The sequence below is a fragment of the Anabrus simplex genome, chromosome 1 (assembly GCF_040414725.1).
Source record: "Anabrus simplex isolate iqAnaSimp1 chromosome 1, ASM4041472v1, whole genome shotgun sequence".
NCBI lineage: Eukaryota > Metazoa > Arthropoda > Insecta > Orthoptera > Tettigoniidae > Anabrus > Anabrus simplex.
Window position 1 is genome coordinate 155,044,909 of NC_090265.1, and position 25,190 is coordinate 155,070,098.

The window sequence follows — 25,190 nt, forward strand, 5'->3', positions numbered from 1 at the left end:
CTTCTGATCGATCCTTAGCAATAGACTGATGTGAATGTTGCCACACTGAAATATAAACAAAAACCACAATTTTTGGAAGTTTTTAAGTCCTGCAAACATTTCATATGTTTATTATTTATAGATCTGCAAATAATATTCTTTATGTTTTTTCTTTGACCAAGTAGGAAATCATGGCCTTCAAATGAATTTTTTCTTTCTTAGGTACATAGAATGTGTACAGGAGCTAACTTCTAATGTTGCTGATGTCTTTTAGTCGTTTCCCCTTTTTTCAGAACTTTCACTTTCATAGGTGACGTTGACAGGTTTGGAAATATTTTGAGTTTTTGTTTTGTTAATCTTATCTGCCACAGTCTGAATATCAAAGGTGTTCGCACTACTCATAGGAACTACCTTAAATGGATTTACTACCTTAGCTTCTTCCACTAAGATCACTGGGAATATATATCTTTGTGGCTGCCTTCCTTTTCTGTATAGGCCTAATAGCAAAATCAGAATCGCAAGGAAGGAAACTATGTTCTTTGACAAGGAACCATTGCTCTCTACTTTCAAATAACCCATTTGCCACCAGAAAATGAAAGAAAAATGCAAATTAATGACACAGTGCACCTTTCATATGCGAGACCTAGGACTTAACAATACCAACATCTTTTGGTGGCCTTAAGAACTGGACCCAGCCCCAATGTTATGTAATGCTCCTTAGCACTTTGCACCTTTCTAGTGATAAGTATCCAACTATTATTAAAATTACTGTTGTCTTTAGGGACCATCCTTTTGAAAGGAAAAAAAAATACACAAAAACATTTCCTTGCACTTTGAACTTGAAAAGATTGGAGCGTGTGAATTATGGAAGTAAATACTGTTGTGTCTTGTAAAGTACTCAGCACGAGTGTGTTAATGTGGTGTGTATTACATGCTACTATTTTTGTCAGGAATACAGAAAGAGAGAATCATTGAAGGACATGGAGGTGCAAGAGCCATACCTTTGATGAATGACCTACACCACCATTCTGTTCTCCCAAAGATCTAAACAAACACACCAATTTGTAGTAAACTGTACTGCATTTATAAATACACTCATTTGGTAGCTTTTCCCTTACACCATCCATGCCTTTGGGAGTACTTGCCACATGGTATAATGCTCCAGTTCTGCCTATTCCTCTCTTTTTAGTGGTGAAAGAAAGGTGTGTATTTTTACTGCAACAAGTGATAAAATGAGGAACATTTCTCCTTTCTGTACTTTCTTGTGCTTGAGAATTTTTTCTTTTCTTATGCTTGAGATTTCTTTCTTTCTTTTGGATGAGATTAATGGTTCTATGTATTATGTGAGACTTTAGTATTTGAATGGCCTAATTCATTCACAGAGGGGGCTCTGATACCAATAGTTTGAACTTGCTGTCCATCATACTAATAAGAAAGTCCCATTTACTGGGTGGTTCATTAATTTTTTTTTTTTACATTCCATTGTGAATTATGTGGTTGACATTCAAGAAGGCAGGAAAAAATATGTAGAACTATGTTTTATCATCTTATCAGTAAATAGTAGTTTAATACTACTGCCCGTGCTCTCCTACCCTATGGTATCTTTTTTCACCTCATTGGAACTATTCTAGCTTATCTCTCCTCTATTTTCTGGTCCTCTCAGCCATCCTGCCACTTTTACATCCCTTGAGACCTAATCAAATTTATGCTGGATATCTCTTCTTTAAAATTTGTCTCCACTATAGTCAGATTTTGTCAAGTTCTCCTGGTTTCAGAAATGTGTTTTATCTTTATTTGTAATTCAGGCTACCCATCTTACGTAACACACAGATTTAATTGTATTACATTTCCTTCATCATCAGTTATTGTCCGTTTTCATTTTCACCTCCAACAAATCAACCTAATAACTTTGAAGTGAGCAGATTTTTCTTTATCATGAGGAACTTCCATGCCTAAACATGTTATTTCATCCTAGCAATCTCCAATTGTTGCCCTAACCCAGTAGCAAAACTACTTTTAAAATTTTGCATACTCTGCCTTAACATGATGTATTCTATTACTTTAATTTACTTTTCCCCATGCCCATCTTCCAATTTGTGTTCACAACTGTGACCATACATTCAACAACTCCTCTAAATCTGTTGCAGATTTTGGTTGAATCATGATACCGTCAGCAAATATTAGTTTTACTTTCCCTTCTATGAAATTTTACTCTGTTTTCCTACTTTTCTCATGTTATCTTCAAAATACTCGCTGTGAGGGAGGAAGAGGACGAGGCTGCAGTTACTTGGTTACTTTTGTTTGGTATCTTCTTTTTTCTTACTACTCTGGGGAGAAATATTTAATACATATTAAAGTTATTTAGAGCTGAATATTGATTCTAAATGAACTGATGCTTATTGTCTAGGAGTTCTATTACCTTCTCTGTGATCAGTTATACCACTCTTTGTATATGCAAGAGTTTTGACATTTTACTTGATGTTATGGAATAATGACTGAGCTTGCATCAGCTATAGTAGATTTATTTGTTTGAGACAAGATCTTCATGCTTTTTAATGGGAATTTCAGCAGATCTGCACATATGGTGTGGTAGTCGTGTAGCTCAATCACTGGCTTCTCATTAAGGTCACCACTGTTTGAATTCCGGCCAATGTATGTAAGATTTTTGGAAAGTCTTACCCTTAATGATTTGTATTCCATGTAAAACTGGAGGTCCTATGGCTGTGATCACAATATCAACGGTCATGTAAAACTACAAGTTTGCTTATGCACGCACACACAGTTGTTACACCTTTCAGCGTTCAGCCTGCAAGTCTCTGTGAATGAACTAAGTACTTCCATAAACCTTCACTTGCTACTAGCATTGTGATCTATTCCGCATCCATGCATCTTACATGCTTTCAGCTTATCACCAAGGCTGATTCATACAGCTTTTCAGCGTTAGCTTCCATATTTATCTTCTTTACAAACATTTCCCACCATTGTACCCACCAGTTTGTACCATTGTTGGTGTTGGTACTTAAAACAAGTAGAAATCATTTTATACCTCTGATGTAATAATGTAAAAGGTTTCTCGTTGTTCAAGCTCAATGATAGATATTTTAATATGTAGTGCCATAAACACGTATGCAATTTTTGTTTTGCAGATTTGGGGTAATGGTTGCTTATTTATTCTTTTGGCATGTGAAAACTTTAGATTTCTCTCTTTTATTGCAATTCATGTTATCTGGTTTATTAGACTAATATTATAGTTTGAAAGTAATGGGTAGCAATTTAGGATGCACAGTTGTATATCAGTCCAAAAAACGTGATAGTACTGTCGTTCTGTGTGCAGGGATCTTTGATTGAAAACTTTATGAATCATCACATCTATTGCATGATATAGGTAATCATGTCTGCTGGGTAATACGATAGCCCTAAACTGAAGAAGGCCGCAGTGTTTGGGTACAACAGCACTTCTAGCCATACTGTACACAATCCGTTCATTAGAGATTGAGTGTTATTTCTTTAAGGTGTTATAAAACTCTCATGGATTCTTTTCCAAGCATTTTGTTAATGATATTTACCAGTGTAAGACAGATGTGTGATTCTCTGTGCTATTGTGGCATTTCTGATAATGTGAGCAGCTGAATATGTTTTGACTCAGGATTGAAGTAGCTTCCTTATAGCTTGAAATCAGGCATTATTTTTCAGTATTTACTTGAAGCATGGAGCAATCACAATGAAGATAGCTGCTGAAAAAAATTGCTGTCACTTGGGCTTCTCATTCAGTTCTACAGGGTGAGCAGATATGCTTTACTCCAGTGTGCAGTGTTTTTTTACTATGGGCGAGCATGCACTTGTTTGTTGCATATGAGTTGAGGTCCATAGCAGGAAGGTATACCATACAACAGAAACATTTTTAAGAAGTTCATTACGTACCAAATTATGAAAGGTGGTGTTACTGTCCACCTTCATTCTCCACACATTTTTGGCACCTTGCTAGGAAATTATTCATCACTCGCTGTGTTTCATGTTGTTGAGTAATCCCGACAATTTCGTGACGAATATGATTTTTGTTCTTGCATGGTGTGTGGGTTCATCTTGCACACAGTATTTTTTAATTTACGCTAGAGATAATCATTGCGGGAGGATAAATTGGAGGACTGAGGGAGCCCAGATTGCCACTAATAACTCTGTTCTGTTGAAGCACTTTGTGAATTTCTCTTATGGAATTATTTGCAGTGTGAGCAGCGGTATAACCCTGTTGACAACATGCAAAATCCTTCCTATTTTTTATATTATTATTATTATTATTATTATTATTATTATTATTATTATTATTTCCGATGAGGCCTGGTAAGGACCACATGCCAATTTCAATTCAGTTCTTCATACTTCGTTGTTTTCTCTTCTGTTTCTTCATCCTTTCACTATGCTGTTTCATTCTGTCCTCGGACCACTTAGCACCAGGTTTCTTGTTTAATCTTCCTTGGAATCTTTCCATACTTGCTACTCTCTTTAGGATGCACAGTTGTATATCAGTCCAAAAGACGTGATAGTACTGTCGTTCTGTGTGCAGGGATCTTTGATTGAAAACTTTATGAATCATCACATCTATTGCATGATATAGGTAATAATGTCTCTGTCCATAGTTTCTTCTTCTCTTATATTATTTCTTTCTAAATCTTTCTTTACTTTTTGAATCCAGCTAGTTGCTGCCTTTTTGTCTGAAAGGTACTTGAAAATCTTTTTTGTTAATCTGGAATCATCCATTCTGTAAATATGTCCAAAAAATTGTAATCTCCTTTTTCTTATGGTTTCTGTTATGTTATATATATATGTATTACATAGTTCACGCCCCCATTGGAGCACTTGAATCAGTCATATACATTAAAGTCTAATAGTATTAAATAGTCAGCTTTTCAGCTTCTTCCACTCCCAAATCTACTTCATCCTGTCAGACCTGGCCGCCCTTTGGCTGTCTGTAATGGTGTACTTCCTTTGTTCAAATGTTATGAGTTTGAATCGTAGGTGTTTATTCCTTAGAATCCTCTTCTTTTCTCTGCCTTCAATTTGGAGCATTGATAAATTTAATTCTTATAAATCACTCGTGATCTCTGTTGTTGTTATTGTTGTTCTTCTTCTTCTTCTTCTTCTTCTTCTTCTTCTTCTTCTTCTTCTTCTTGTTGTTGTTGTTGTTGTTGTTGTTGTTGTTGTTGTTGTTGTTGTTGTTGTTGTTATTATTATTATTATAAAGGGGTTCAGTATGGTATTCACATAAGTAACAGAATTAACTTTATTCTAAAAAAAAATTGGTCCAATGATTCTTTCACCACTGATCCCGCACTCCAGTAATGATTGTTTTCTGTACCACCATGGAGCTGGAACCCAGCCTCGTTTGAGAATAATATAAAATGTGGGTCTGTTTGTCCATTATATAAATTTTCCACACTCCACTCACAAAATGTGTGCCTACATACAAGGTCACATGATTGAAGAGGATGTGCCACAATTATTTTATATGGCTTTAACTGTTATAATTTAGGAAAATTTTCCAAACGATGACCAGTGTCATCTAATTTTTCCTCGGTGAGAACTCTTAAGCTGCTATCATAGTGTCTTTGGCTGGATACATCCAGTTTACTGAAATTCATTATAAAGATTATGGACTGTTTTCAAACTTGGAATGCTGGGCTGATTGGCTCAGACAGTTGAGGTGCTGGCCTTCTAACCCCAACGTGGCAGGCTTGATCCTGGCTCAGTCCGATGGTATTTGAAGGTGTTCAACTATGTCCAGTAGATTTACTGGCATGCAAAAGAACTCCTGCGGGACTAAATGCTGTCACCTTCACGTCTCTGAAAGCCATAAAAGTTGTTAGTGGGATGTAAAACCAATAAATTACAACTTGGAACGTCTACGCCAGGGAGTCTTTCTTAAAACCATGTTTGAACCTCATGAGCTGACATAGTTAACATATATGAATCGTACATAAAGACACGAGCCGTAATACCCTTTATGACTAAAAACAAAAACAAAAATGTGCACATGGGAATACCGTAGGTGAGATACAATTGCGACATTGGACATGTATCAGCTAGCAGGGGTGCTGCAACGAATGAACGGGGATCTTTCCTGTAGAAAAACACTGTGTGCACTGGAGTAAATCATAACTGATTGCTCTGTAGTTGTTCTAGTGTGTGTATAAAACAAATCTTAAACTGACATCCATTTTTTATTGTATTTCATACATAAAGCCTAAACTTACTGAAGAAAATATTCTCATTCATGCATTGTCATTAGATGGCTTCTACCAAAAGCAAGGCAAAACCAGTTATCTCCATACAGGTTATGAAAGGCCTTGGAGAAGTGAAAGGTAAAGTCTTCAGGACTGTAACCTCAGTTCTAAGTTAGAGTGGTTAGGCGTATGCTTGATTGTCTTTGCCTCCAGGAGTTAACCTGGTACTCATTTAGGTGTTGTCCAAGTGAAACTCAAGACCATGTGCCTCTGCAAAGAAGAATTTTTTTAAAAACTTCCTGTCGGGGAACTGAACCCAGATCTTTCTGGATGAACCAAATACGCCTTTACCTTGGCCAAGTAGACTCATGAGGTTTATCAACGTAAAATGAAATTCAAGAGTTTGTATGTGGAAAGTGAATATTATTAAACTATTCAATTAATGAAATGTGAGACAAGTATAATCATCCATTTTTCATGAACTTTATGATCATATTTACATAAAATTTGTGCACGTGACACCTGGGAATGGCATCATCACTGGGTATAAACTTTAAATTATTTTACATATGGATAGTTTTTGTTCACTGTGGTCTTCTTCTAAGCGTAGTCTTTGTATTACTCTGCTGTAAATCAACAGTGGATTGAAATACATGCCTTTATCATTAAAATACTATCCTATAGACTAATTATTTTGCACGGTATTCTGTAAGACATTTACCTTTTTGTTTGTTGTTGTTGCCTTATCTGTTGTTGGAAAAGAGTTTCATGTCGATGTAAGCTTACAGTTGGAGCATACTATTGTCTATCAGTAGACTTCAAAAAAACCTGGAGGGTTCTCTATTAATGGGAGTTGGAAAGCTTTTTTCCCCTCGTGTTTCATTAATAAAGCATTATATTTGTGTACGGAAATTGCCATGATGGATTTGTAGAGTTTCTGACTCATAATCACAAGCTCACTGTTTTGATCCCAGCTGAGGTAGATTTTTGAAGGGTGGTCAAAATCCTGACACTCAATGTTTTTGTTATGGGCAATCTCTGGTCTCTTGACACAATGAAATTGTCTAGTGCTGTTCTGCTTTCATTGCTGGATAGCAGCATGGTCAGATATCAAAATTGGTAAGTCAGCTGCACAGATGGGACCATTTCTGATGGTCTGCAAGTTTGTATCTGAGGTCATAGTTTATTATTATTATTATTATTATTATTATTATTGAGGCATTGATTACTTATGTGTGTATGCTCTTTCTGTATTCTTACTTTAGTATCTTCAAGTTCCTGTGTTTTCTTTTTGCTACCTATTTTGAATAACTTTCTATAATGTAAAAAGTAACATTCAATCAGTACCAGTCTTTAAATGTCTGTAAAAAGTTGTATTTTGGTTACTGTTATTTTTTTAACTAACATCATTCTTTTTATTTGCTGTGTGATTGTGTGTTGTGCTTTTTTGTGTGTTTTGAACTAGCTACAACAATATCTTTTTGTAATGTGGCTTCCTAGCTGCTGACTTTGTTACAGACGTAGGACCTGCGTCTGTAATGGTGGGCAATATTGTCCAGGGCAATCGCCTGGCCTCTGCTCAAGGCCGGGATATGGGTATTGTGGATGAAGAATCGGATACAGCTAGGAAGGTGAGTCTAACGCTCTTCTCTTGTCACAGGGTGAACTTGAATAAAGCTTGTTCTTTCACTTAGAACTTGAAATTTTCAATTGATTGTATGGACTTATAAAGCTAAAGTTTTAAGAAAAGCTGGAGGATTTTTTCCAAAACAGTATTAGTAGTAGGCTTTCAGAACATTTTTGAAAATTTCAAAAGTCTTCATATGAAGAGTTAGAAATCACACTTCTACAATGTTTCTGGTAAAAATGGGACAGACAAAGTTATCATCACTGGTACAATATGTACAGAGGAAGTAAAATTATTCCATGAATTTTCATTGTATTGAATTATCTGTGTTCTTTAAGTTTCTTGTATGTTCTCCCATTTTAGCCTAAATAATCAGGAGTTTACTATATAGCAGTTTTCAAGTCTTAAGTAAGAAAATACTAACAATTTTGTACAGGGATTTATCTAGGTTCTAAATCCACATGACGATAAGTAAATTAAAATTTATATTGATGTGGGATTTAGTGGATTTCTCAGAGCATATATCTGACTTAATAAAGATTTCAATTCAGAGACCTCCAATTGCAGATGCCAGGCAAGAGAACACAGTGACAGCAAAGAAAGAATAATCTTAGTAATAAAGTAGTTTATGTCTGGTTCATGAAAAACCATAGGATGTTTGCACGTGGTAGGGAAATATTGTTTTTATCGTGACCTGTTTAAGAATATTGGGTATGTCTCTCAAACAAGTTCACCGGGCGAGTTGGCCGTGCGCATAGAGGCGCGCGGCTGTGAGCTTGCATCCGGGAGATAGTAGGTTCGAGTCCCACTATCGGCAGCCATGAAAATGGTTTTCCGTGGTTTCCCATTTTCACACCAGGCAAATGCTGGGGCTGTACCTTAATTAAGGCCACAGCCGCTTCCTTCCAACTCCTAGGCCTTTCCTATCCCATCGTCGCTATAAGACCCATCTGTGTCGGTGCGACGTAAAGCCCCTAGCAAAAAAACAAACAAAAAAAACAAGTTCATGTTAACTAGATTTTACTGTATAAGTATGAAACTTTTAATTTGGTACACTTTCTTGTTTTGAGGGGCTGATAATCTTGTTGTTTTACCCAGTAAATCAACAATAACCAGTAATTAGTTTAGCTTTAACAATAAAACTGGGTAAGGACAGGGCGAGTTGGTCATGCGGTTAGGGGCACGCAGCTCTGAGCTTGAATCTGAGAGATAGTGGGTTCGAATCCCACTGCTGGCAGCCCTGAAGATGGTTTTTCCATGGTTTTCCATTTTCACACCAGGCAAATGCTGGGGCTGTACCTTAACTAAGGCCATGGCTGCTTCCTTCCCACTCCTAGGCCTTTCCTGTCCCATCGTCACCATAAGACCTATCTGTGTCGGTGCGACATAAAGCGAATTGAAAAAAAAAAAAAGAAGGGAAAGGAGAGATCCTTAGTTGGCTTCTCAGTCCTGATATACCACTTTTAGCCTTATATCAAATAAATCGGTATGATCTAATAACGGAGAACCTAATTTGATATATCCTGTATCTACTTTTTTTAAATAGTGTTTTCTTTTTGTAATCCCTGACCTGTCTTGAAATAAATCTGCAGATCTTCAATTATAATCAATTGTTTGTAACTTGATTAAAGTGAAGAAGGAAAAATCAAGCAGAAAAAAAAAGATGAAAGAAAAAAGAAATTTAATCTCGAAATTAAATACTGTATATGCTCCCAATCTTTGACTACAAATACCTACTTACATGCTTCATAAAATGCAAACCATAATCCTATGAAAAAACTGAATAAATCAAGCTGGATTTCCCCATTTTAATTAAAAAGTCATATTGAAGCATTTATCAATTTTTTTTTTAAAGAAACACTTTTCAATCGCTTTCCAGCTGATGATGGAAACATTAGGTATTAATGTTAATTTACTGAAATTAGTGGGAAATTTTATGGGGCTGAATATATTGACTACTTTGTACTGTCCTCTTCTTTGACCTAGCTATTAAATTATAGAGTATATTATAAATTTGTGTTCACAGTACCAATTCATCTCGGAAATTCTGAAGTGGCGAGCTCAAAGCACTGCAGATCATGTCATCTTCACTCTTCTGAACTCAAAGGGCACGGTAGCTACCATGCTCACCTGTTCTCAGTTGCATAAAAAAGCAGAGAGAGTTGGTAATTTGCTGTTGGAGAAAGGGAAGATCAATACAGGGGACCACGTTGCTTTAATATTTCCACCAGGCATCGACCTAATATGTGCATTTTATGGCTGTCTATATGTTGGTAAGTGTAGATATTTATTTCCATATTAATGCTGATTGTTTCCTTTCATACTGCATATGTTTGAGACTTAATAAGTGAAAATCAGTGACAATAAGTAACAAAATATTATTGTGTTTGTGCTATGATTTGAATCATTATGAAGTTTGGGAGAGATGAATATATCACTAATGTTGAGGCTAGGAGGAGTATTTTCATGCAGCCTTAATGTTGCACCAGCATTATTTGGTTTTTGACGAAGTCAGCGTAGTAAGAGGGTTAGGAATGGAATGCTAATTAATGTACAGCCCTATCATTTGCCTCGTGAGTAGGAAACCATGGAAATCATCTCTGGGGCTGCTGACTATGGGCTTTGAACTTGCCATCTCCTAAGTGGAAGCGTATAGTTACACAATTTCTACGATGTAGCCAACTCACTCAGTAATATAATTTATCCATCATAATGAAACAAAGTAGTAGTTTATTTTAAAAGTTATTCATAATAATAATTCTGCTATATTATAGCAATGTTTTAAAATATAAACTATACAGAGTGATCTAGTTTTATGCAACCCACCACATTTACTATAATTCTGAAATACATCGGTCCCCCTCCCTCAACTGGAGTAATGTAAGGAGATGCGTGGCTACAGGCTAGAAGACAGCTGGAATCATGAGCACCACTATTAATTCATTATGGATACCTTGAATGAACCATAAAACAAGAACAGGTATGAAGAACATACACCTTACAACAGGAGGTGCATGCACAGACAAGGAACAGGTATCGTTTGGGCTGGGAACTGCCCTCTGCATGTCAAATCTCGCAATAGCTCACTTGGCAGGGATACTGTCAGAGATGTGATAATGGACAGTGCTCGAGAGTGCAGAGTTTAGAATCCCACGTAAGTACATTTTTTACCACCAGTTGCTTGGGATTGTGCCATGGTTGCATACTTAATAGTATCCACAGACTGATGTGTTTATTTGCCTCAAAGGAGGGAAGTTTGTGGAGCTACATACCTTCAGCCATCACATGTTGTTGTCGTTCCAATGGGGCACACTTTGCCCTATCTGTGTCCTACAAAGCTTCGAACACGTACATCGTAGCTAACTGGTTGCCTGTATTGTAGCCACATCATTCTCGTTCAACCCAGCTCCATACCCTATATCACGATACCAATGGCCCTTTACAGGGTCAGATAAGCAAATCAGTCTATGGAAACTATTAAGTGTGCAACCATGCTATATTGCAGGCAATTGGCGGTAAAAAAAATTAAATTACTTGTATGGGATTCAATCCTCTGTACCCTGGAGCATTGTCCGCTATCACATCTCCTACTGTGCCCCTGCCAAGGGAACTATTGCGAGGCTTGACATGCAGTGGGCAGTTCCCAGCCTGTACAATACTTGTTCCTGGTCTGTGTGAGGTACCCATAATGAATTAATAGTGGCACCCATGATTCCTGCTGTCTTATAGCCCGTAACCACACATCTCGTTATATTATTCTGGTTTTGGGAGAGGGACCAATGTATTTCAGAATTGTAGTAAACTAAGATCACAAGGGGTGGGTGGACCACTCGGTATAATATACGATTACTTAGTATGAACAAAAACAGGATGTCATAGTACCTCTTTAAAGAAATTGTTCCTTTTCTTTTTTCCACATTCATTGTAATAAATATAAGGGTATTTTGGAAAACTCCTCCTTTTGTTTAAAATTTGTGAGACTTTCAGATTTTCACTTTAAGGGGATTTATTTCATTGTAATAGAAAATGCATTTAGGGTCTTTTGTTATCTTCTTTGTAGTTATCTTTACCATTCACAATTATAACTTCACATACCAAATCATATTGGCTGCAAAGTCTACAGTCAATCAGTTTCAATGCTTTACTTTGTACAATTAATTTCACCTCATTTTAAAAGCAAGAAGTTCCTTTGTTGGAAAACTTCTACTGTGAAACAGTAATCCTCACCAATTGAATAATAATTAAAAAAAAATCTTAAAATTCTATAGGCAAAGCCTTTTGCTGCACGTAAAAGGCACATTACTTCATTATTGCTTTTCTTTTCTGTCCAGCTTATACAGCTCATTTTACTCCATATCCACATTTCTACCAGTTTCTAGCTTCTAGCCTGCCTTTTTCTTGCTTGTTTTCGAAACAAACATTTTTACAAAGACTCTCCATGTTTCTATTATACTTCTGCCTGCCTTTTTCTTGCTTGTTTGCGAAACAAAGACTGTCCATGTTTCTATTATACTTCTTGTCGGTCAGCATATCCTCCTTATTTAGGAGAGCTTTCTTAGCCATTACTGTCCTCCATTTTTCTGATAATATTTAGTAATATATTAATTCATTCAGATTTCCATGTTTTATTTTTCTAAATGAACATCTATGTTTGTTTTATTTGCAGGTGCTGTGCCAGTTACAATACGCCCTCCTCATCCGCAGAACTTGCAAACCACACTCCCCACGGTGCGAATGATTGTGGATGTTAGCAAGTCTGTGTTAGTGCTTTCAAATCAAAATGTCATCAAGCTTCTCAAATCCAAGGTAAGAAACTCAACAGTTATAAATTAATTTTCCAACTCTAAAATGTTAAGCTTTCATAGTGGGATAAGAGTCTATTCTATCATTGGATCTATTAACCCCCTCCCTAATGTATCCTACTAAGTCGTAGCGAAAAATCGCATTCCGTCATATATCGTGCTAGGTCTTTCCTGTGTTTTATGAGTATATACCTCTGCCATCTCTTCGTAAATTTTAGAGTTAACTGCTGGCACTCTTAGCATGGAGTATTTAGAAAAGATTGCTGCATATCTTAATGTTTAGTGATCTTTGGATAGTAGTATAAAATGCCCTTGGAAAACTGTTACGCACGTATCACGGCAAGGTCATGCTCGATGTAAACAGAAATGTTGGCATGGTGAACGGTGGGTTGTGTTACTGATGAGGAATTACTGTATTTGCTGGATGAACATGTGGCTTTAGGAGGTTATACCAATGAAAGTGATAACTACAGCAGTGGTGGTAGTGATTTTGAAATAGAAATCGAAGGATTTGAAGATGAGGAATGTTAAATGCAGGAAGATGATGGAACTCCACTGGTGAAGATATCTCAACGAATTAGGCCTACGCCTGTAGAATGGTCTAATAATTTGGATTATATCACACCCGACTCCTTCACTGAAGATGAAGGTGCATTCCACAACTTACTTGTAGGATGAAGTGTGTTGGACTAGTTTTCACTATTGGTTGGAGAGGACTTACATCAACTTTTGGCAGACAATACAAACTAGTATGCTAAATTGAAGCAACAAAATAAAAATAGGATAAAAAGTGGGAACATAGAAGTATAAAATTTGTATTATATTTTCAAAAGTAAATATGCCCTTAGAAATAAAAACAAAATTGTTACATTTGAACTATGAGTTAGGTCCCTCCAGTTGTTCATATCGCCTGTTAGAAACTTTCCAAATTACTTTAATCTGTCAGAATTAATCTTTCCAGTTTTGATTAATGAAATTTTCATTTTCCTTTGCCACAGTGTTCCATGCTTCCCTCATAAACATTACAGATACATATATATATTTCTCTTCTTAAAAATGTTTTGTCTGGAACCAAGATTCACTGCATGTTCTTGGCACATTATACGGAAGTGAATAGAAACTGTAAAGTTTTGATCATTACGAAACCCTGATCATATTCATAGCCAACAACTCTTCCTACAGAAGCATTATTTTTGGCAATATGCCACTCCATCTTGCACAAATCTTAAGTTGCTGTTGTTGCATTCATTTAAAGGAAATTAGTTTCTTGAGTTAAACATCTGTGTTTGTCATACTTACAGGTGGGGATATTCTAGGGTCAGGTTATAATCGGTGACAGAATTAGAAATTAGGTACCGGGCGAGTTGGCCGTGCGCGTAGAGGCGTGCGGCTGTGAGCTTGCATCCGGGAGATAGTAGGTTCGAATCCCACTATCGGCAGCCCTGAAGATGGTTTTCCGTGGTTTCCCATTTTCACACCAGGCAAATGCTGGGGCTGTACCTTAATTAAGGCCACGGCCGCTTCCTTCCAACTCCTAGGCCTTTCCTATCCCATCGTCGCCATAAGACCTATCTGTGTCGGTGCGACGTAAAGCCCCTATCAAAAAAAAAAAAAAAAAAAAAAAAAATTAGGTACCGAAAGTATACTTGGGATATAGACTTTTACTTACTTTAACGGAGTACGAGCATTTCCCTTTTTTTGTCTGAAGCTGAACTCTGTATATGGTGTTATTTCTGTATCACAGTTTATTGGTTTTTCTTTGTCTTGTCACCAAGAAGACAGTATTTACTACTATTAGGTTATATGCTTCTGTTCTCTGGCAGTTTTCTTTTGACTGCCAGGCTGAATGGCTCAGACGGTTAAGGCGCTGGCTTTCTGAGCCCAAGTTAGCGGGTTTGATCATGGCTCAGTCCAGTGATATTTGAAGGTGCTCATATACATCAGTGCCAACGGCTGTAGCCGTGTTGAAACACTGGATCCCGTGTGATCTCCGAAGTTAAGCAACATTGGGCGTGGTCAGGAGTTGGATGGGTTGCCACGCACTGTTGGTTGGGGATAAGGGAATGGAGGAGCGGAAAGGAACTGGCCACCCTACCGCACATAAACTCTAGCTCAGGAACACCTCTGCGGCGGTTTGGACAGAATAACCCTTACCTACCTCATATACATCAGTCTTGTATCGCTAGATTTACTGGCACATAAAAGAACTCCTGCAGGACAAAATTCCAGCACCTCGGCATCTCCAAAAACCATGGGACGTAAAAACATTATTATTATTATTATTATTATTATTATTATTATTATTATTTGAGTTGTTCATTAACAGTTTTGTTGTGATTACATTCAAACAAAACAAACCCCATGGCACTACAGCCCTTGAAGGGCATTGGACTACCAAGTGACCGCTGCTCAGCCCGAAGGCCTGCAGATTATGAGGTGTTGTGTGGTCAGCACGACAAATCCTCTCGGCCGTTATTCTTGGCTTTCTAGACTGGGGCCGCTATTTCACTGTCAGATAGCTCCTCAATTCTAATCACATAGACTGAATGGACCTTGAACCAGATCTCAGGTCCAGGTAAAAATCCCTGACCTGGCCGGGAATCGAACATGGGGCCTCCGGGGTAAGAGGCAGGCATGCTACCCCTACACCACGGGACCGGCGTGATTACATTCATTTCTTTATAATTAGCTTATTTAAAGACACTACTTTCTTTCCTCAAATTGTTCATAGATTTAGTCAATTTTAATTCCACCTTTTTATTTTTCTCCATTTCGCCTGATATTTGGTTTTCTGTTCCTCAATTTTATCTAAGCTAATGTAATTTATTTCCTCTTTTACAACCTTCAATTTTTTCCTGTAGTAATTCACCTCCTGTTGTACTTTCCTCTTATGAAGACACCTCTGTTGCACAACATCCCTTTTTCCTCCTGGTTCTTAAAACAATAGAACTATACTGACCCCTTTTTTGCTCCTTACTTATGATTTCTTATTCTTATGATGATTCAATCAACCAGTCAATCAATCAATCAATCAATCAATCAATCAATCAATCAATCAATCAATCATTAATGATCTGCATTTAGGGCAGTCACTCAGATGGCAGATTCCCTATCTGTTGTTTTCCTAGCATTTTCGTAAATGATTGCAAAGAAATTGGAAATTGAACATCTCCCTTGGTAAGTTATTCCAATCCCTAACTCCCCTTCCTATAAATGAATATTTGCCTCAATTTGTCCTCTTGAACTGCAGCTTTATCTTCATATTGTGATCTTTCCTACTTTTAAAGACACCATTCAAACTTATTCATCTACTGATGTCATTTCAAGCCATATCTCCACTAACAGCTCGGAACATACCACTTGAATGAGTTAGCTGGAAAATGCATAATGTCCAATAATGGACCAACAATATTGGTATTAGAAATTTACTCATTCGGGAAAAATATTTCAGGTTCCCTATCGGAATCTACATCTATATCATCTGATCGCCAGTCAGGCATCAATTTTTCATAACGAGACAAAGTCTCTCATAGTGCATTGGCACTGCTGATGGCTCCAGGTAGCCTACGCAGTGGCCTCCACGGTATGCACTAGTCATGCGTCTTGGTGGGTGTGCTATTTATCAACTGATGAGCCCAACTTAGCACACTGGGGCAAAACGCTGGCAACCAGGAATGAGTTAGCTGGAAAATTCATAATGTCCTATAATGGACCAACAATATTGGTATTACTTACCACTTAGTTGAGCACCTTGTCTCCTCCCAAACCTTCCCAGCCCAAACTTTGCAACATTTTTGTAACGCTACTCTTTTGTCGGAAATCACTCAGGACAAATCGAGCTGCTTTTCTTTGGATTTTTTTCCAGTTCTTGAATCAAGTAATCCTGGTGAGGGTCCCATACACTGTAACCATACTCTAGTTGGGTCTTACCAGAGACTTGTATGCCCTCTCCTTTACATCCTTACTACAACCCCTAAATACTCTCATAACCATGTGCAGAGATCTGTACCCTTTATTTACAATCATATTTATATGATTACCTCAATGAAGATCTTTCCTTATATTAACACCTAGGTACTTACAATGATACCCAAAAGGAACTTTCACCCCATCAATGCAGTAATTAAAACTGAGAGGACTTTTCCTATTTGTGAAACTCACAACTTGACTTTTAACCCATTGCATATTTTAAAGGGAAGGGAACAACTGAAACTTGTTATTTTAAATGTAGGTTCTAAAAACTTGTACAGTACATAGTACTGAAAAAGATATGTTGATTGTTCACTGTAAATGTGTGAATGATCTTAAACTGCTCTCTTCCCAGTTAATTTTCTGATAATAGATGGCTCTGGTGTTCTGATGAATTTGTTGTGCTTTTCTGAGTTTTACATGAAAATTTATCAGCTTCAAAGTATGTGTTCAATACAATTACAGGAAGCAAGTAATGTTGTGGACATCAAATCGTGGCCAGTTACGTTAGACACTGATGATATGCCCAAGAAGAAACTGCCAGTAATGTACAGAGCCCCGACTGCTGAAATGTTGGCCTACCTCGATTTCAGGTAACTGTTATTTATCTGCTGAATTTTTTCTTAATGTTTATTAAAAGAAAACTAGACTGGTGACAAATAACAACTTGCTATATCCGTTTGATATTTTAAGGGGAAGGGAAGAGTTGTCAACTGTTACTTCAAATGTAGGTACTGCAAGCTGCTGAGGAAGACAGGGGTTTACTCTCATAAATGAAGAGACTTCATTCATAGAAGTGAGCTTCATAGTGATATACATTTTCTAATAGCCTTGCCTCGTTAATCAACACAGACACATACTTATTTTTTGACTGTTCAGTAAATGATTTTCTTGAAATTTATACTCCTAAAAGTTTCCTCTTTAAAAAAAAAAAAAAAAAAAAAGTCACTCTGCTGTGATATTTGAATGGTATTATTGATAATAATTGTTTGTACTATTTGCTCAAAATGCTTTTATTGTTTGATTCAGTGTGTGGTTTCAAGTGTTGATCCAAGAAGCAATCCTTCTATTTATCAACTCTTGCTTTTCAACTCCACTTATGATTCCTGCTGTTCAAGTCCAGCTACATACCACCCTGAATCAAATATGAATATGAATTAAAAATGCACTTTAAGGCTTTATTCCCATTCTGTGGATTTAAAACTCATTTTGGGGAGTTTTGTGTTACTTTTGTCTGTATTTTTGTTTCAACTAATATTCTGTTCATTTTTGAGAGGTTGACATAATCACTCTGTACACATCTGGCAGTTTTGTATATTTTATAGATGCAGTACTGATAGTAATCCCATTTACAGAATTCAAATTTAGTTAGACTTTTGCCAAAAATAATTCCTTCCTGTAAGTTAGCTGTGATATGAAAGAACATGCTGTTTTATGCTAGGATTACTCTTCAATACAATGGAAGTTGTTTTTATTTATGAGAACTTCTGGATTAGGAAACAACAGTGTTTTAAAATTAATGTATAATTTTTTCTGTGGTATTTGTGGTGTACTTGGATAGTAGTTATGTGTAGTTTTATTCTTTTTTATAAGCTGTTTTTGCTTCTTATATATTCAGCTTTTTAAATTGAGTCAATTTTCACATTATGTTACCTGTTGCTCGTTGACCCAGCTTTTGAAAGATTTACTTAACGATCTTTATTAAAGACATATTTTATTAAATTCTTTAGATATAAATTATTTTCTTGTTTATTAAGGATTGTAATGTGTGTGATCCCCAGTGAAATTCTCAATATGGAATGATAGATGATGAGCAAGGTTCAATGCACTCAGTCACCATTGATCTTCATTTAGGGCTGTTGTCCAAGTGGCAGATTACCTATCAGTTGTTTACCTTGTGTTTTCTTAAATTATTTCAAAGAAGTTGGAAATTTGTTGAACATAATTTATAATAAATTATTCCAATTCCAAATGCCTCTTCCTATAAACAAATTTTTGCCCCAATTTCGTCCTCTTGAATTCCAATTTTATCTTCATATTATGATCCTTCGTACTTTTAAAATCTCCATTCAAGCTCATTCAGTTACTAATTCCTCATCATTCCTCTACTGACAGCGAGGAACATACCCCTTACTTCGTCTCATCTCCCTACCCACAAGTCTTCCCAGCCCAAACTTTGCAATATTTTTGTAATACTAGTATTTTGTTTGGATATCACCCTGGTGAAAGTCCCATACTTCTTACCAGTTACTTATACACTCTCTCTTATACATCATTATTGCAATCCATAAATACAGTTGCAACCATACGAAGAGAGATCTGTAATCTTTATTTACAACCATATTAATTTGATTACCCCAGTGAAGATCTTTCCTTATATTAACACGTAGGTACTTGCAGTGATCCCCATGATGTACTTTCACCCCTTCATGGTAATTAAAGCCAATAGAAGTGAAACTTACAGCCTGACGTTTTTCCCCATTTACTATGCTGCCCATCTCACAACATTGTTGAGGTCTTTTTTTGCAGTTGTTCACAATCCTTTAAATTGTTTGTTTTTCTTTATACAGTCTGCAAAAATTCTTTTTTTGCGATTCCAGTTCTTTACTCCTATAATTTATATATATAGGTGAACATAAATGTCCAATAATACGACGTGATAATGGTTCAACTACTCTAATTCTTGGAGTTACATTTTCTAGAAATGTGCCACCCATTCAAACACACTTTTCTCTAGTCCAGTAGCCCTCATTTTCATTGGTATTCTCCCATGATCCATGCTATCGAAAGCCTTGGACAGATCAGTAGTGATACAGTCAATTTGACGTCCTAAATCTAAAATATCTGCTATATTTTGTAGGATTACTGCAAGTTGAGCCTGACTGAAATAACCTTTCATAAAACCAAACGTCCTTTTTTTTTTTTTTTTTTTCTTTTCATTTTTCATTGCACTAACACAGACAGGTCTTATGGCAAGGATGGAATAGGAGAGGGCTGGGACTGGGAAGAAAGCAACTATGGCAACTATAGCTCCCATATTTGCCTGGTGAGAAAATGGGAAATCCAGAAAACCATTTTCAGGGCTCCTGACAGTGATTTCAACCCGCTATTTCTTGAACTGCCTTTTATCAAACCAGTTAGTAATTTTACAAACTTGTCTAATATAATCTAATATAATGCTTTCCCAGAGCTTACATGCAGCACTTGTCAAGCTGGCTGAGCTATAATTATCTGTGTAACTGTGTTTCTATCACCTTTACCTTTTGTATACTGGGACTGCGATAACAACTCTCCATTCATTTCGTATAGCTCCTCTTAACTCTAAAGGCAAGAAAACTATTGTAACATGTTATTAAACAAAAAAGTATGGACAAGACACTTTATGTTCAGGTGATAGAACAAATGAACATATTTGATGTACATGATTACTTGCAAGAGTCTGAGAAATTTGATTCTGGTCTTCACTAACAGTGCTGTGTTCTTCTTGTGTTGGCCACCTTTCATTGACTCATGATAGAAAATGCAAAGCAGTTACTTGCATCTTCAAACATTGGTTGGGCTGTAATATCTTAGTGTCAAATGTCTCACGTTAATGCTCTCAGCGTGCTGCAAATCACAGATCTTTCTCTTTGATATTAATATTTCATTACCTTTAGTCATAACTCCTGTAGGCTCTTAATGTATAAATTTTGCTGTAGTATTCTTGATCCTTGTGGGACCATCTGTTATTTCAGACAGATTTATTTTCAAAAATTGATTAGAAACATCCTTGGCTTCAAGGCAATGGAAATCATATCAAAAGTATGAATGTGATGAGACATGGAAGCTACCAGACAAACTTCACTTGGAAGTTAACTTTTTCCATGACAGAAACTTATTTCACAAAGGTAGGAATTGATTATACCATATTTTCTCGATGAAATAAATAGATAAAATTTTGGTTTCATGAATTATTCATGGAATTCTAATATATGAAAGATTGATTAACAAAAACATTTTAAAATGACGTACATAAAATACGGCATACACAAAAAAATATAAACTTAGTACATGTCATTATACATCATATTAACATGTTTTATCAGGTTGGTTTACAAGTCAAACAGATTGTCCCTTAGGCACTTTGAACATAAGGATACTGGAAAGCTCCCATTACAAGATGAGAACAGTACCTGAAGTAAAATAAGATCAAATTAACTGAGAAACTGATCGTAACATGAAATAGCAGAAATAAGTCTTACCTCAGCCAACAGTGGCTGCTACTCCATTATTGCTACTGCAGGAAGAATCACCGCTGGTGGTGTTGCTTGCTTTGCTCCATAGCAAGTCGTCTTCACTGCCATCTTATGTACTTTCTTTAAGCTGTTCTCAATCCTTTTTTGGAGAAACCTTATCCCAAGTACATAATATCCACTCGCAAAGCAATTCAGAATCTTGCCGGTTGGAGTAAGTTGTGCACATTTTCTGCCATCCAGTACTGATGGAGTTTCTGTATATTTTCTTTGATAAGTTAGTTGATAGGAACATCAAACTGTTGAAGTACATACGTCAGCCCACCAGAAATTGCAGCCAGATCAGTTTTCTTATTTTGCAGCAATTTCTTTGTGTCATCTGTTAGGTGGCCACGAAAATTGTCCTATACGAGGAGAGCTGGACATCGAAGGAGTAACCCTGGTTGGTTTCCTCAGACCATTTGTATCTAATCTCATACAAGTGGCACATCCATCTAGCCTTTTTCTTGGACGTGAATGTGAATCTCTCAGGAAAATTTGACATTTGGTATGGTTCTTCTTATGAAAATGATATATGGCAACAATTTTCTGCTAACAGCTGTTGCAGCAAGCTTGACTGCACATCTGTTTCTTGCTTCTAAACATGTGCACAGTAATGCTCAATTTCCCTTTTGCATTGATTGTTCAACTCTAGGGCGTATTGAAACTGATTGGCATTGCCAGTTTGGGAAAGCAAATTGCTTTCCTATTCTTCTTATGACAAACCACTGAAAATCAAACACTTTTCCGTTATAATCGCTTCGTTTTAGTTAGCATAATGATGTTCTCTGTCAAAGAGAAAGGCCATTTCTCCTGATTAAATTTACTGCACTGCCTTGACTTACCTTAAATTCTGTCATGCTGATGCCATATGTTGCTATTTCGTGTCCTTCAAAACTGTACCATTTTGAAACGGCAAATACATTGTTGCGTAATGATATTAGGTATTCCATGAAGTCTTGTTCAGCTTGTGGAAACTTTCCATACTTTGGCGTAGTTTATCATGGTGAGTTTAAATGGCATAGTATTATTTGAATACTTGTTTATGGTGCTGTAATGATAATTACCATATCTTATATTGAAAAAAGGAAGGAATGCAAGGAGATGGGATCTAGAAAAGTTGAAAGAAAAGAGTGTGGGGATTGTTTAAAGGAACATGTTGCACAAGGATTAAGTGAAAAGGCTGAAGGAAACACTACAGATGAACAATGGGCAGTCATGAAGAATGAGATCAGTAAGGACACTGAAGAAAGGTTAGGAGGAAAGGAGAGATCAGGTATGAATCATGGATAACTGAGGAGATGCTAGACGTGATTGATGAATGATGAAAGTACAAGAAGGCAAAAAATGAAGATGCCAGGAAAGAATATAGGTGATTAAGGAATGAAGTAGAAAGTGCAGGACAGCTGAGGAAGAATGGCTGAAAGAAAAGTGCATGGAGTTGAAGGTTATATGGTTGTAGGAAAGGTAGATGCTGTATACAGGAAAATCAAGGAAACCTTTGGAGAAAAGATAACTAGGTCTATGAAAATGACGAGCTCTGATGGAAAAACGCTTCCAGGGAAAGAAGACAAGCAGAAAGATGGCAGGAACATATCCAACAGTTGTATCACGGGAAAGAAGTAGATGATAATGTTCTGGAACAAGAAGAGGCTGTTGATGCTGATGAAATGGCAGACCCAATTTTGACAGAGCTTTGAGAAACCAAAATAGGAACAATGCACCTGGAATGGAATTAATGACATACCCTCAGAATTACTGACTGCATTCAGAGAAACCAGGGGAGCCTCTGTGGCTCAGGCGGCAGCACACCGGCCTCTCACCGCTGGGTTCCGTGGTTCAAATCTTGATCACTCACTGTGAGATTTGTGCTGGACAAAGGGGAGGTGGGACAGGTTTTTCTCTGGGTACTCCGGTTTTCCCTGTCATACTTCATTCCAGCATCACTCTCCAATATCATTTAGTTTCATCTGTCATTCATTAATCACTGCCCCAGAGGAGTGCGACAGGCTTTGGCAGCCGCCCCAATTCCTATCTTCGCCGCTAGATGGGGGCTTCGTTCATTCCATTCCTGATACAGTCGAATGACTGGAAACAGGCTGTGGATTTTCATTAGGAGAAACCAGCATGGCAAGGTTATTCCATTTAGTTTGTAAGATGTATGATACCAGGAGAAGTGCTGTCTGATTTTAAGACAGAATGTTGTCATACCTGTGTTCCCAAGAAAGCAGGTGCTGACAAGTGTAAAAACTACCACACCATTAGTTTAATATCTCATGCCTGAAAAATTTGAACACGTATTATTTACAGAAGGATGGAAAGATAAGTTCAAGCTGAACTGGGAGAAGATCAGTTTGGCTTCAACATAAATGTAGGAAGCCCTGTAGCAATCCCAACTTTACATCTGATCTTAAAGGATTGAATTAAGAAGGACATGCCCATTTACATGGCTTATGGATCTAGAAAAAGCATTCGATAATGTTGATTGGACCAGTTTGAAATTCTGTTGGTGATCAGGATTGGATACAAAGAATTATCTACAATCTGTAAATAGAAAAAAATCAGCTGATTTGAAAAAGAAGCAGCAATCCAGAGAGTGAGGCATTTATGTATTTATATAGAACAGGCAGTAAAGCAAGTCAGAGGGATTTGGAAGGGAATCACAATCCAAGAAAAGGAAATCAAAACTGCAAGATATGCCGATGATATTGTTATTTTATCCTAGTCTGCAGAAGATCTGGAGAAACTGGCTGAATGGTGTGGTCAGTCTTGGAGAAGGAATATAAGATGAAAATAAGTAAGTCCAAAACAACGGTAATGGAGTGCAGTCAAACTAAGTCGGGTGATGCAGGAAATGACATCTTGAGGAAAGTAGATGAATATTGTTGCTTGGGTAGTAAAATAACTAATGATGGCAGAAGTAAAGAGGGCATAAAATGCAGGCTAACACAAGCAAGGAAGTCCTTTCTTAAGAAAAGAAATTTGCTCAGTTTGAACATTAAAGTAAATGTGTGTCCTCATCCTGAGGTGATACAGCTCTTTTCAGGCACACCCCCAATGGAGGTGAGCTGCATGTACCATTTCAACCACATACCAGCCCTCCTGCCATTCTTAAATTTCTGGCAGTACCAGGAATCGAACTCAGGCCCCTGAGGACGGCAGCTAATAACACGAACCGCTACACTACAGAGGCGGATAGTTCGAACATTGATATAGGAATTAGAAATGTTTTTGAAGACTTTCATTTGGAGCATGGAATTATATTGGAAGTGAAACATGGACGAAAACTAACTCAGAAAGAGAAATTTTGTGGTACAGAAGAATGCTGAAGGTGAAGTGGGTAGATCGAATCATGAATGAAGAGATACTGAATCAAATTGGTGTGGAGAACGATTTGGCTAAATCTGATCATAAGAAGAGGTAGAATGATAGGACAAAGACACCCAGGACTTTTTCAGTTGGTTTTTGAGAACGGTAGGGATAGACCAAGGTATGAATAAGACAAACAGATTAGAGTTAGAGGTAGGATGTGGGTGTTACGTAGCACAGGCTAGAGTGGCATGGAGAACTACATCGAACCAGTCTGTGGATTGATGACCCAAACACCGGGCGAGTTGGTTGTGCGGTCAAGGGTACGCGGCTGTGAGCTTGCATCCGGGAGATAGTGGGTTCAAATCCCACTGTCGGCAGCCCTGAAGATGGTTTTTCGTGGTTTCCCATTTTCACACCAGGCAAATGCTGGGGCTGTACCTTAATTATGGCCACGGCCACTTCCTGCCTACTCCTAGGCCTTTCCTATCCCATCGTCGCCGTAAGACCTATCTGTGTCGGTACGATGTAAAACAACTAGCAGATGACCCAAACAACAACATATCACAAAAGGTAAACAAACTGCAGAGGCCAGGTGTCACTGTGTCATACCAGCATAGACTGCCAGTGGTCATGACCGTCTTGTAACACACAAATGTCACATTCCTCAGTCCAGAAATTCTGAGTTTCAAAATGTGGAGATTGCAGATAAGACATCTATGTTCCAAAACTTGCCGTAAACTATGCTATAAATGTTCAAGAAAACAGGCATGTATTTCTTTTAACCAGATTCAACTTGAAAAAATGGGGGTGCATGAATTACTGGGGAAAGTAATGGTATGTTAGTAGGGAATGAGGGAGATATTTTATGAAAAGATGTGCTGATAGCACCAGTAATGATTCAAGTGATAGTAATAATTATTAGCAGTATATGTATATTTTTGATATCCTAGGGTACTCCAATGTGTTTATTTTTTTTAGTTGTTTTTTCCTCCTTAGACATTACCTTTAGCTG

At 37.2% G+C, this 25,190-nt stretch overlaps 1 protein-coding gene across 9 annotated transcripts in view; it reads left to right on the plus strand.

Annotated features, from left to right (window-relative positions):
• The window catches only part of DIP2 (disco-interacting protein 2), a 440,396-nt gene that overhangs the window by 370,005 nt on the left and 45,201 nt on the right, over positions 1 to 25,190 (plus strand). For 6 of the 9 annotated variants that reach the window (XM_067157712.2, XM_067157695.2, XM_067157732.2 and 3 more), the window contains 4 exons: positions 7,698 to 7,828; positions 9,851 to 10,097; positions 12,491 to 12,630; positions 17,061 to 17,188. In XM_067157712.2, the coding sequence (XP_067013813.1) occupies positions 7,698 to 7,828; positions 9,851 to 10,097; positions 12,491 to 12,630; positions 17,061 to 17,188 (646 nt within the window). The remainder of the gene's footprint in view (positions 1 to 7,697; positions 7,829 to 9,850; positions 10,098 to 12,490; positions 12,631 to 17,060; positions 17,189 to 25,190) is intronic. The other 3 variants (XM_067157721.2, XM_067157727.2, XM_067157758.2) reach the window with 1 other exon arrangement.